General features: G+C 31.9%; 2 protein-coding genes across 2 annotated transcripts; one reads left to right on the top strand and one right to left on the bottom strand.

Moving 5' to 3' along the window:
* Window positions 1-1,904: 1,904 nt before the first annotated feature.
* On the bottom strand, window positions 1,905-13,725 carry LOC110992135 (trypsin-1). Its single transcript, XM_022257825.2, has 8 exons — window positions 13,475-13,725; window positions 6,476-6,605; window positions 6,034-6,069; window positions 5,109-5,274; window positions 4,347-4,555; window positions 3,738-3,898; window positions 2,896-2,986; window positions 1,905-2,444 (listed from the first exon to the last, which is right to left on the bottom strand). Exons 1-8 carry the CDS (start codon window positions 13,571-13,573, stop codon window positions 2,323-2,325), a joined length of 1,014 nt encoding a protein of 337 aa, XP_022113517.2. The 5' UTR covers window positions 13,574-13,725; the 3' UTR covers window positions 1,905-2,322.
* LOC123689386 lies at window positions 10,281-10,595 on the top strand. The gene has a single exon (XM_045629142.1). It carries the CDS (start codon window positions 10,281-10,283, stop codon window positions 10,593-10,595), a length of 315 nt encoding a protein of 104 aa, XP_045485098.1.
* Window positions 13,726-13,958: the final 233 nt, after the last annotated feature.

Below are 13,958 nucleotides of genomic sequence, written 5' to 3'. Positions count from 1 at the left end.
AAACATGTATTGTGCTTCCTTACATCCTGAGCGTGGCATTGAGAGGCGGCGAAAGTGACACTTTCCACGCATACAGCCTCTACTTAACAAATCGCACGGGTCACGCTGACAGCAGATGTTTATGTGATCTCCCTACAAATTAACGCAGATTCATATAATCTTGTTTTCAGTTGTCACGCCATATCCAGCACTTTTATGGACTCTATGGACTACTCAACTACTTATATAAGAATAAAATCAGTATGAACTTCAATTATAAAATCGTAGATTTTATGCAGTCCATCACAGAGTCTTTTTATAGGTTTTCTCACATATACTTAGTGAATGGAGATGCTATTAAATATCGAAAAGTAAGATAGCTCCTTGATAATTATAAGCAAGAATAAAAAACTATAAAATTCAGTACAATAAACCGTCTGATGGAGGAGTAAATGGCGCCAACAGCTGCTGCTGCTACAGATAAATGAAATTTGCCACAGAGTTGGTCGATGCTTAGGTTCTCTATTGCCTTGTCAATAGACACAGACTAGAAAACAAAGATGGAAGTTCCATGAAAACTTTTTGTAAGTAGAATAGAATTTTTTAAACTATTTACAGTACGTCGATCTCTAGTAAATGAATATGTTAAAGGAAAAGATATATAAAATATTTGAATTATTTATTGAAATTTTATTTATGAAGAGTACAAAAGTTAAAAACTTAACTAAAACATAAATTAATTACATAAAAAAAACTTAAAATTAATAGCACAATATAAATTTTATCGTGACATAGATCACAGGTACAGCCTAAAGAGCGATATATTTTATTTAAAACTTGACTTAAATATGTACACGGCCTTAATAAACACGTTAAGTTTAATAAAATGGAACTGTTGTTAGAATAAAAGTTACACTAGTCACATTGTAGGTACATTATCTGTACTGTGAGAAGTGTGTTAAAGTGCTAAGAATGTTAAAGTTTTTACCAAAAAAGGATCAAACTGAAAATTGAGACTTAACTTTACCAAGATTATACTCATGATTCCTCGGGATTTTATAACTAGTAATCAGACCAGACCATTTTTCCTGATTCAAATGAAAATCCTTTCTTATATCTTCCATAACAACAAATTGTTTCCCGATTATTATTAAACATTAACAAACATAATTCAATATTATTTATTAAGTGTAATTAATTATTAATAACAAAATATTTTAAAAGTAATATTAAACTTAATGAACACGTAGGTAGTTCTACTTTTCGTCTTATAATATATTGGTAATCTGCACCACCGGCCTGAACCTTAACAACTAATATAAATAATCAAAATCAGGTTTCATCTTTCGGTTTCCATGCCAAATGGATTATATTTGTACAAGAGAAATACTACAAATCAAATATGTCAAAGTAGGACAAAACATAAGTTTTTGTCTCTACATGCGTATCCATATTCTGTTTGACACCAATGTTTGGTGGCAGGCAAACTGGCTTATGAAGTAAAATTCGTTCATAAACACTATGGTATCTTATTATACTTTACATATTTAAGTCGTTTATTTATTAATAAAATCTAGAAATAATTTGGTACACAAAACGTTATACCACAGAAATCGAAAGCTGGAACCCATATTTTTTATTGACTTATATTTAAATTAAACCAACATTTTTATTTAAGAAATACAAATTATCTTACGATTTATTCCTGGGCTTATAGTTAAGTTATTACAACCATAGATTTACTGCAATAAATAGTTTAATGAGCATCTATATACAAGAACAAAGGTATTTAAATTTAGAATTACTTAAAAATGTACCCGACTCTGACAATTAGAAAACAATTAAACAGCTTAACTTATAAACTAATCAATATTTACTTTTATTTTTATATATTTTGAAAATATTATTTTTTATAACTACAAAATGATATTTTCAAAATAAAATAATTAAAAATCTGGAACAATGGTTAATCTCCTCCTAATAAATATAAAAACCTATTTTGCTTTTATTTAAAATACAATTCTTTAATTCAGCGAGAAAATTTTACGCACTCCACATTATGTACCTTGAGAAAGTTTAACATGACGTTTTGCCAAAACAACAAAAGGAAATTAGTTTCTTGAAAAAAATTGTTATTATTATTTTTGGAATATTGTATTAAGCTTGAAGTATAAAAGTTTTTACTGATCTAGAAAACCTATTTTAGTTACACATTTGACAAAGTTTAATCCTATTTTTGTCTAATGCCATTCTACCTGTATGCCTTCTGAATACAAAAATAAAACAAAAACAAACTAATAATAAAAACAAATTCGTTAAACAATTTTGAAATCTAATCTTATATTAATTACCGCATAGACAGGTATCTCTTAAATTAGCGCGAAGCCAGGGCAGATATCGTGTGATACGTGTGTAGACACCGGGATATCCCGGCCGACCACAACCAACACCCCACGATACTATACCTAGAAAATAAATAAATATTACTAGTCTTGTAGTCAGTAAATCGAGACTAAATACTTCTCTGTATATGTCAAAACTCTATATGGATTTGACGTTTGTCATCAATCACGCTAAAGTTTAACTCTGTATCATTCTAGGTGAATGAACATTTTGGATTTTCACTGGAGACCATAAATCCTTTTGGTTTTCGGCCTTAATCTGGTCGTTTAATACTTTTTAGGCGCGTACCACGATGGTTATTCTCATCTCTGAGCAAGCGATATTTTCCTTTACATATAAAAATATGTTATTAAATATGTTATATTAATATTTTCTATCTTTCCGTAAAACATTTAGTAAAAGTAAGGTTTTCACACTACCCGGTATAAATAATGCCTTTTTTGTAAAAAATATATTTTTGGTATATATTTTTTACATAGAAATCTTCTAAAACTAAATAGAATATGAACTTACCAACGATCTGGTATCTGTCCCCTTGCTGTACCAACAAGGGGCCGCCACTGTCGCCTTGGCATGAGTCTGTTGATGCTCGACCCGCGCAAAGCTGGAAATTATATATTTAAATTATATATTAAATAATGTGATTGTGTCTGAGCAAGTAATTCGTATCTAATGGATTAGTAGCGGACATAGCGCGTTTATACATAATGCAATGTAAATAATGTGTTTACAAAAATTTACGTATTATGTGGTATATAAAGAATAATTATTGATTATTATCTATTAATGAAAAGTTGAACAAAAGTTAATAATACAGAAAAAGATACGATGGTTCGTTTAAAAATATCTTAATATCAATGACAGTGAAACAATTTTATAATTCAGTTAGATCGAACCTTCAATCTAAAGACAGATTTTTCTTACGGCCGAGGAACAACAGCGCCTTCCTTCACATTGTAAAGATGTACATAAATTATATATATATTTAAACTAACCGGTAAAATTTTATGTTTACATACTTATTAGAGAGACACTCAACATTTTGTATTAAAAACGAAGTGTTTTGTTAAAAAAAATACATTCATTTAGAAATATTTTAAAGAAAACATTTTAGTTTTGTACCGAGAGCGTATCCAATAAACTTACTGATAAAATAAAATAAACCATGTGAAACATATAATTTATCATTAAAGCCTATATTTTTAAGTTAAAGTTGACATAGTTGCAAATGTTTAAGTACTTATTTAATTGTAGGGTTGTAGACATTTGAAAGACGCTCAAACAATATAATTTTGTATCGTCTCATATTTGAATAAATAAGGCTATTCTGTAATCTTTATTTTAAATGAACTAACCATGTTATTCGTGATGCGTGAAGCTCTGTACTTCAATCCACGGCATTGCTGCAAAGACAAGATTGGGACCCGGACTTCCTGAACTATGGCGGGTAGCTGACCACCCTCTGATGTACGACCCCAACCCACCACTATACCTTCTTTGCCTGCTGGATCTACACCTGGAAATACAGGTAATACAAATTAACATTTAAGTGTTACATGTATATATTACGGAAACTCTAATTAAAGTTATAAACTAGGAAAAAACACACCTACAATTTTTTTCGCTATTAAATAGTACATAGCCCCCAACTAAAACCAAACTAAACTAAACTTTAAGACAAAAGTCTGAAAAGAATCATAATTCTCTGTATTGATATTTCGGAAAGGAATCGTAATACTTATAAACGAATCATACTCATGAGACTTCAAGAAAATATCTTAATTTAAAATACACTCTGGCAGTGAGTTTACTTAACATTTTTTTTATAGAACACGGGTCAAACGGGCAGGAGGCTCACCTGATGTTAAGTGATACCGCCGCCCATGGGCACTAACATCCTGGTTAGGTGACGCTTCTGCCCGTTTGCCACAGCTTTATAATAAAAAATATTACTAAGAACTTACTTGCGGGAGGCAAGCATACAGGTTTGATGATCTTCGAAAAGGTGACTGGTTTTCGTAGCTTCAGCAGGGCTATATCGTTGTTGTATGAGTCCGCGTCGAAGCTGCGATGTCGTATAATTGACGTGACAGCACGCATTATAGCCGCGCTCTCCGTGGTCAATGTCTGGTCATGATCGCCCAGTATTATTCTAATTTTCGATCGTTTTAATCTGCAAAGATATTTTTTGTATGAAATAATGTTAAGGGCAAATATTATATACGTTTAATTTACTGTTCATTTGTATATTAAGTTAGTTGAATTTTGTATTCTTAGTATAAATATAATATATCACAGTATGTTACATAAGACAACCGCTGTGGTTTGTTTTAATGTAACCTTAGTATGGTCTTGTTTAGGAGCGCGACAAATGCATATAAAAGTAGTTTTGTAATTTAGAGTTAATGTTGGTCAGTGTTAAGCTGTCTAATATCTGCTTGGGTAGACTATTTATTAGCCGCGGTAGCAAATACCGCAACGGTCTCTCGCCATATAAGTTGTTTGCTCTCGATGTACAAAGGCGAACTTGCGTAATCTCGAAAAAAGTGCTGGAGTAGAAGACATTACATTCAATAAAAAAGAAATTTAGTAATAAAGCCTCCATCTCATGTAATATTATCCTGAATATTAAATATGTATATTTATTAATTTACGTAGCATTACAATGAAAATGCGCATACTAAGATGCGACTTTTATCTTTAATCTCCAATATATGATAACTTACTTTCTGACACAATGTGCGGCGGTGACGACATACTCCTTAGTAACAAGGGACCCTCCACAATGAAACTGACCATCATAGACCAGCCTCACCATCCACGGATACCGGTTGAGCCCAGCCGGAAACCCGCCGACTATGCGGTTTTCCTGGTTTGGCCCACCTTCGCAATCTGTCAAGTGAAAGTTACTGGTTCCAGTTCTCATTAATGGTCATTGGCTTTAGATGTATTGACACCCAAGGCTTCATTGCCTTCAGAGAACGTCTCGGTTATGATCGATGTATATTAACAAATAACTTAAACTATAAATAAGACAATTAATGTACTCTTATCTAGTACCTAATCCGCATTGTTCAGCAAACAATTTCTAGTAAATACTTAAGTTGGAAGTTTTTTTTTTTTTTTTTAATTATTGTTATTTTTTGTAAACTTTATGTTCGCCGTAATTGTCATGTATTTTAGAATAGAGCTAGCTAGTAATATATACAGTAGAAATTCATATAAATTTGAGTCTTGATATATTATATATTTTGAATTTTCAAATCATTTTTGTATGAAATCGATAATATATTAAATTGCTCAAAGATTCTTCAAAAAAAGCAATTAAGAAATTTGTAAATTGTTGTTTTTTGCGTTTTACATATCTTGATAATAAGACATTTTTTAAATTACAATTTATCCTCTGATCACCAAATTCAAATCATTTATTTGCTAGAATTAGTCTTACAATTAGTTACATAAATTACAAAAATCCATTAACGCTTTTTTATGCGGTATGGATTTTTAAACAAAAAATTGCATCAGTTTTCCCAGCAGCATTAAAATCTACTAATCTGTTTAGATTAGTAGATTTCAATGCAAGATCCGATGACGGAATCCGTGATCATATTAAAATAACAAATGTATAATTATATGAAATGGATAACTTACCGATCTTCTTAGGAAGTGGATTTGCCCTGCCGCATTCTAGAAAGTAAACGTGAAAGAAAATAATTACAAGAAAGTGCATCCGAAAGTAAACTACATAACAACCAAAGTGTGCTTAAATGCGATACACAATACCTTATAAACCACTTGATATACAGTCCATGGTCAAGCAAATACCATTGCTTAAGGAATATGAATTCCCTAAAAATGTTTTCAAATGACCCTACTACGGATTCAAGAATGAGAGAAAAAAACTTCAGTGCCAAAGCATAAATCTTTAGTGAAAATAATAAAGTTCTTATTACTATATTTACGTGTTTAATTATGACTAACCACACCACAGAAATCGTCTTTTCGGAAATATTGAATTTTATGAGAGTGATTCAAAATACTAATGTGCCATAGTATAGGAAGTGAATAGTCGAATGAGAACACCACTACGTACCACACGAACAGTTCCTGACCTGGGTTGTATCTTCTTCATCATCTTCCACACTTTGCTCGTCCAAAAGAGGAACTTCAAGACCGAATATTGAATCGAAAAGGAACCTTTGTGTTCTATTTCCTGACGTTACCTGTAATAAATAAAATTATCATTGGATATATTGTGTGATATCTTTAAGTAAATATTTAATTAGTTACTCCTGTGTTAAATCAAATATTATTTTAAATATATAAGAGGGAAAATCAGGAAACCATGAAATTAAACTATAATTTGTATTTTCATTTCAATAAAATATTGTTACAATCTCAATTTTTTTAGATATATTATATTTATTTCCATTAAGGTGAGAGGGATATATAAATCATGGATGTACTTGTTCGTGCCCTATATGAACAATCTGAAAATCAGGCATAAACTGAATCGGTTTAAACAATAGTCTGGAGGAAAAAACATCCTTGCAAAGTATTTATTAGCTATGTTTCAATTAGACTAGTTTCAAGTACTCCTGTCGGACAAGGCAGTAATTGATCACTCGTTGGTGAATTGTGATAATTCTAAAGTACAGTGAATGTATAAGTACAATTTAATAGGTTTAACCATTATTCAAAATTTAGGTAAATGATTAATTGCGTCATGGTATGTTCCGTCGGAAGCGTTTACAGCTTACATAAGTTTTGTTTAGCACACATAACTATGAGAATTTACTTTCACGGCTGGCTGCAGTGCGCACGCGACGATCTCGATTGCGCAATGAACTCATACTTAATTGGCAGGCTAATGTCAATGTTGCTTTCTCAATGTTGGTAATAGCAGTGTTCCGGTGTTTGTGTTTTTTTGCTCTTGAAATGCTTTCTTTTGTTTTCAATTTGCCATTAATGACATGAGAGATTGTAAGTAGATTGTCTCATATTATATGTAAAAGATCTATTGTGATGGCAATGCAGAAAATAATAAATTTAGCTATTAAATAGGGGAATTATAACGTTTTCTTAAAATGACGATAGGTAATCTTTACAAGGGCTTATATCCTATCCGCGACGCCGAAAAAAAGTAATATAATGAATTCATTAAAGTTTATTTAAATATATGAATACGAATTAGCAGCTTACACCGGTATATGCATTGTAATTAAAATATAAAAATCTGGTAGCACTTACTGCCACAGGGATCTGAATTTTTGAATTTTTCTATTTATCCTTGCTTGTATTACTAAATACTTTATAGCAACAGATAAATATAAAAAATGACCCTACTACTATAATACTGTATGATACATGGATTCTTTTTTTATATTACAAGTGACAGACGGGCAGGAGGCTCACCTGATGTTAATCGACACCGCAGACCATAGTTACACTGCCAGAAGACTTGCAGTAAAAAGGAAAGGGTAAAATAAGGCTTTTATGGGAAATAAAGATTACAATGCGGCAATGAAATTTGAGGCAAGCGCTTTCTCTTCGATTACGTAACAATCATGACGAAAGCAAAAGTCGTCGGTTAGGTAATGTGTTATGTGACATTACTAATGAGGCTAAGGTTGATACTGTTTATGCATCGATAGGATGCGATAATGCACGCCCTAGTTATGCGACTTGAAATAGAACATTGTATCTTGTTTATGGTTCAGAGTATGCAATTATATAAAAACGTTTTGAGCTTTTGAAACTTTTTATTTTAATTTTGTAATTTTCTTAGTACTCAACTGTCTTTTAAAATGCCTGTCATAAGCTTTAAAAAGACAACGTTCCACCACGAAGAATGAATTATTCAATTCATTTGAAGAGGTCAAGTTTATATTACAAGGTTGATTTTTAACACTATTCATGATGATTTTCATTTTGCATTTGACATGTAACTGAGAATTCTCATAGTGAGTAGCCATTTGCAAACGTCATGCGCATTTACTATTCGATAACTGTCATATAATATGATGTCGGAAACAAAGACTGCACATGCGGGAGGGAAAGGTTTAACGGCTTGAAATACGGCTGTTTTCAAATACCTTCAATTTAATTTTCTTAATATTTTTTTTTATTTTTGGCCTAATTTGCACGCAAATACACAAATGAAGCAGTTACTGAAAGAATTTTGACCATGTACCAGAATAACGGCGAAATTCTGCTTTCAGTTTCAGTCAATGTCGGTGGCCGAGGTTAGACCTAGTTCTCAAACTTTAATTTAATTTAAACTTATTACAAAACAGGCCTTGATTCTATTTATGTTCAATGCAATCTGAAGTTCAATGTTTCTCTGAAAACTAGATCGTTGTTAACATTTTGATTGCATAATTTATAAAATATTATTTTAGAATATAAATTTCTATGTTGTTTCTTCTTTAGGATACTACATTTCAGTGTTGACATTTATTTGTTGGAGAGAAATAAATAAGTTCAAAAACATGTATATGATGCTTAATCCAATCGTAAATTAAGATTAACTAAAAGTCCTTTACATATTCTAACGTACTTTCTAACGTTTCTAACGACATAATAAGTATTTTTAAGTATGAATAAAAAGCCACCGCACTTTCTTTTAAATGAGTTTTGGTAAACTCGCAAAATAATTAGTTGCACATATACTAACAAAACAATAAACATTTTATGAAGTTCATTATTGCATGCTTTATAAAAATTCATATTACAATCGATATTTCATTTTATTTAGAGGTTTATTTAAAATTAAAATATTTAATTTTAATTACGGCCCCAGAAGACATAAAAATTATTATGTGTACACGCTTTAAATAAACTTAACTTAGAGGTTTCATAATCAGCGTATTATAATTGTTCAAGATCATATTTCCCGATTAGAGTTCTCTGTCTTTTCCTTTATCTAACAAGGGTTAATTGGGCCTATATGTATAAAGAAAGGCTTTTGATTTATGCAAACTATTCATAGAACACATCAATCATCCATAGAGTAAATGAGCAACGAAAAAAGTATTCGCTTTCTATAAAAGAAATTAGTACATTTTTTATTCGCTATGTACCTGTAATGGCTCCGAATTCGTGAGGTCGCTAATCTACTTTTCTTTGCCTTTCACGAGGTAATTGTGTTATTCTTGTTTTTTATTATACGGCTTATCAAAAGAAAGTGAATTTGATTGACATCGATTAAATATATTTTAACGATTTTCCTCCTTATGTTTGCCACTGTTAAAAGAGCTATTAAGTGTCACAGTGATTTTTCTTTACATTTCAGTGAAATCTATTAAGTTTACGATAAGCTAGACAAAATATTCAAACTTAAATTTTAGTATAATCAACGATACTGTCTATGGCAAATTAATTTGTATCAAAATCTCTGATAGCTACTACGTAGGCACTGACTCTTTAAATAAAAATACTGTTACACGTGTAGTTAGCTTTTAACACTTTATCATAGTTATATTAGAGGGACAGCTCTGAGTATTTTAATAACTAACCTGGAAGAGATAATGCCCGTTATTTTTTCGCTGATAATTTCGATTATTATGTAGAAACAGGCTATTTTAAATTACGAACAATTCTGCTCGAATCTGCATCTATATTGATTGCGTTTACGGTAAGCTTGCCAAATCAAACATACATTTAAAATTATGTAGTAAAAGAAATTGATACCTATAAGTAATTAATATCTAAGTGATTAATATATTAAGGCAGTGGTTTGCGTGTGAAGTCGTTAACAAATAAATCTAGAACAATCCGTCGGAACCGGATATTGGAATTATATAAAGTTGTATACTAAATATTTTTACATTCTTAATCGACGTTACGCAACTGTAGCCCATGAAGAAGAAGCATTTGAGAAGTGGTGCTATCGTCGCATGCTTCGTATAAGCTGGATCCAAAAGGTCTCTAACGAGAAATTTCCGAAACGAGTTGGAATGATGAAAAAACTTATGCAGAACATTAAACAGCCGAAAGTTGAGTGCCTGGGCCACGTGTTGCGCCATGACCGCTACCACCTCCTTCAACTAATTATAATGGGTAAAATCCAGGGTAAACGGCATGTTGGTCGAAGGAAGAAGTCATGGCTTCGCAACGTAAGGGAGTGGACGGGTATTACAACTGCGGAAGAGTTGCTGCATCTGGCGCAGGACGAGACGCGTTTCAGGAAACTGACGGCCAACCTCCAGTAATGGAGAAGCACTTGAAGAAGAAGAACTGTAGCCCATACCGTATTTGTTAAGAAATGTTAGCTTATGATAACCTACGAACCCGTTAAATTGATTTCAATATTAGAAACACAGATTTAGAAAAACAAATTCCTCGTAAAACGAAATTGTACTAATTATTTTAGTATAGAGTATACAATACATATTATTTGCAGATAAATATGCTGTTACTGGCCAAAATACTTTTAAAAGTAATAAAACGTTTATAAAACTTCCGAAACTAAGATCGAGAACATAAAACACTTAATACGAACTAGACAAATGACAAAAATCTCTTTAAAAAATATATATCCGTTTAAAAAAACTGTTACAACCAATGCCTTATAAATTATGAATCTAAAAAAAAATTTCCATAAATAGTAAGTAACATACTGTCCCTTCTACTTTTCATTACAAAAACTTTTCTTGAAATATTAAAACAATTCCTATTTGTATGATCGTGTACCCAATTAAAATACACTTCCCAAAGGCTTTGTGAATCAATAAATCCGTTACGGCTTGCTAGCTAATGTTTAACGTAAATAAATACATTGCGATAAAATATGCCTGATATATTTGTTCTTCGTTCTATTACAGTTCGTAACATTTATTATACTGTTATACATTTGCTTGCATTATAAATACATTTAAAATAAAATATATTATAAAGTACTGACTTAATTAGGTAAAAATGTTGATTTGTATTTTATTAGCTGGCGAGCTGTGTTTGTATAAAAATAGATTTTATGAAAGTTTTAGTCAGAATTTTTATATCACGACGATAAGTAAAACTTTAGAATCATTGCGAAGAGATTTTGTAGCTACTTTAATTTCAACAAATAAATTAGTCAGAAACACTAGGTCAGAAATCGTTTATTAGGTTTTTCCACCAAAAATTATATGCACGAACTTTCCCCAAAACGCTACATTTGGCCAAATTACGTGCTGCGACTTATACTGTATTATCACACCGGCTCGCAACAACTGAATAATCTGCGAAGCAATAAATTTAACAATGTAACAAGGAATAGATAATAGGAGACATTTGAATTAAACTTCCATTGCCGGTATTGTCTCTATCCATAAACATTGATTGCATTGTAAATATTTTATGTTCTAACTAGTACAGCCGACTTGTCAGAACTTTGGTATTTTTCATATTTTTGTACGGATCAGAGACCCGGTCAATTTGTACAGCGAAAAAAGATAGAGCCATTCAAGATGTGGTGGTGTTGAAGCGAATATCATGGACTGTAAAAAGAACTAATAAGTCCATTCTCAACCAACTAGAACTTACCACAAGACGGAGACTATCAATTACAAACGGGTGCTTAACTACTTCGGCCATATTACCATGTAACTAAGGAGTGATAGCAGAAGAAGTTGGTGTCGCCTACCCGTTGGTCTGACCAAATGAAGATCGGTTAATACAGGCACGACCTTCAATGAGTAATTACGTTTACCAAGAAAAGCAAAAGATTTTTTAAAAATTGTTTCGTCTGTATTTAAATGTAAAGTTCGAATTTAGTTTCTACCAACAAAACCTCACATCATAAGCGTTTGTTTTGTCAAACCTGACTATAAGAGGTTCCCATACGAAATACGCTGATTTATACGTAACAGCTAACTAATGTAAAAATGTGATCTAAACAGAAAAATAGACGACAAATTACTAGGGTAGTGGGCAGACCGCCCTTTTTATAGATGTGCCTTACAGCGAAAGAAATAGTATTATACTATCCTAGTAGATGGAAGAGCAATCAACGAGTAGATATACACGTCAAGATCACTGACAGAATCCAGCGACGGCCCCAGCTTCCGGAAGGAGATCAGCTTTAAGTAGCCACATCTTTCACAGAAAATTAAATCCTATTTTCTTATTGCATATAGGCTAATCATCATTATTTAATGAATAATAAGACGTCTGTATCTGAGATACCTTTTAAGATTATTATCAATAAACCGTTTAAAGTTAAATGAAAAAAAGAAACGCAAGTAAGAATGATAAAATAAAAGCGAAAGTAGAACACGTCCGCTTTTATTGAGCTTGCAATTAACAATATGTTGTATAATCAAAATCACATCATCATCAATGAAATGAAACAGAGCTATAAACACTTAGCTATCTAAAACTATATATGAATGTAACGTGTAAGTTTCTGGTAGAATTTATATTATTTTAGTTACGCAAATACAAAAACTACCGAATTAAAAAACCTTAAATATTCAATTTGAATTTCGAATTGTAAATTGTTCTGACATTTCGCGTGCTTTACAGTATGCATGGTCGCCGATTGACTGAATAATGGTTTGGCATTATTGCCTGACTTCCCCAAATTGGTAATGTTTAGAATATGTAATGTTTAGAGTATGCCGATTGTGTTTCGTTTCTTTTTACATTGTATTGCTAGAATACTCACATAACATCAACATGAGTGATTATAGCCTATTAATTATCTTCATTAATTTCGATTTTATTAATGATGTCTTAATAATTTATGTCTCACGTTCTCAAATATACGCTTCTTAAAACACACCAAATCAGTGTTAAACCTTGAACTGCATAAATATCAATTAAATTTAAATAATATAACTGCGCAAATTAAACCCAGCTCTACCGCCAAAGTCAAGGATTTACAATTATTTTATTAGTATGGAGCTGATGTTATTTTTTTATTTCATAAATATAAAGGCTATTAAATAAGATATAAAAACAAATGTTCTCATAGGCAAATCCTGACAAAAACAATATTTATGTTAAACAAGTTTCAATATCAAACAGTATCGGTTGAGAAGTGAATGCGCTCAGTGGAAAGTAAAAGTGCAGTGCAATGCACCTACTGCAACAACCGATAAATACTCACGTGGTTATCGAGGGGGTTATCCGATGGATTTATTTCCCTTGCCCGGATCGAGCAAACAAGGAGCACGTGAATGAAAACCACCAAACGCCATTCGCACATTGTCGTTGGATGTCGGTCGCGATAATTTTGGCACTATTTATTTGTGCGACATCTCTAGTCACTGCCGAAATTGTATGGCATTATTTCGCAAACTGGCCGACTGTCGCCGTCGGCCGCGGCCGCGGAATCCGCTAAGGCCTGGAGCCACCAACCCACCACTTCGCGACTTTCTCTTCACACCAAAACACTGTGGAGGTACAACCCCACCTTAGCGGCGATGAAGGCGTAAGGGAAGTGCGTAAACATATTATATATATTTGTTACTTTAGTAAACAATCGTTTAATACTATAGATAAACTTAATAGAAACATACATTTTATTTTGTGGAACTTTTTTCAAACTACATATATCAACCAGCGCAGTTTTTAGTCATTATTTCATAATC

The sequence above is a fragment of the Pieris rapae genome, chromosome 8, assembly GCF_905147795.1.
Source record: "Pieris rapae chromosome 8, ilPieRapa1.1, whole genome shotgun sequence".
Lineage (NCBI taxonomy): Eukaryota > Metazoa > Arthropoda > Insecta > Lepidoptera > Pieridae > Pieris > Pieris rapae.
Note: the sequence above shows the minus strand (reverse complement) of the source record. Positions and strands in the feature narration are given on the sequence as shown.

Excerpts from the sequence above, each read along its gene's own strand:
- LOC123689386 (XM_045629142.1), top strand. The coding sequence starts at position 10,281 with ATGCTTCGTATAAGCTGGATCCAAAAGGTCTCTAACGAGAAATTTCCG.
- LOC110992135 (XM_022257825.2), bottom strand. The coding sequence starts at position 13,573 with ATGTGCGAATGGCGTTTGGTGGTTTTCATTCACGTGCTCCTTGTTTGC. Across the intron at positions 4,556-5,108 it reads GCCGCACATTGTGTCAGAAA|ATTAAAACGATCGAAAATTA; the intron begins GTAAGTTATCAT and ends ATATCTTTGCAG. Across the intron at positions 2,987-3,737 it reads CACGCATCACGAATAACATG|CTTTGCGCGGGTCGAGCATC; the intron begins GTTAGTTCATTT and ends TATAATTTCCAG.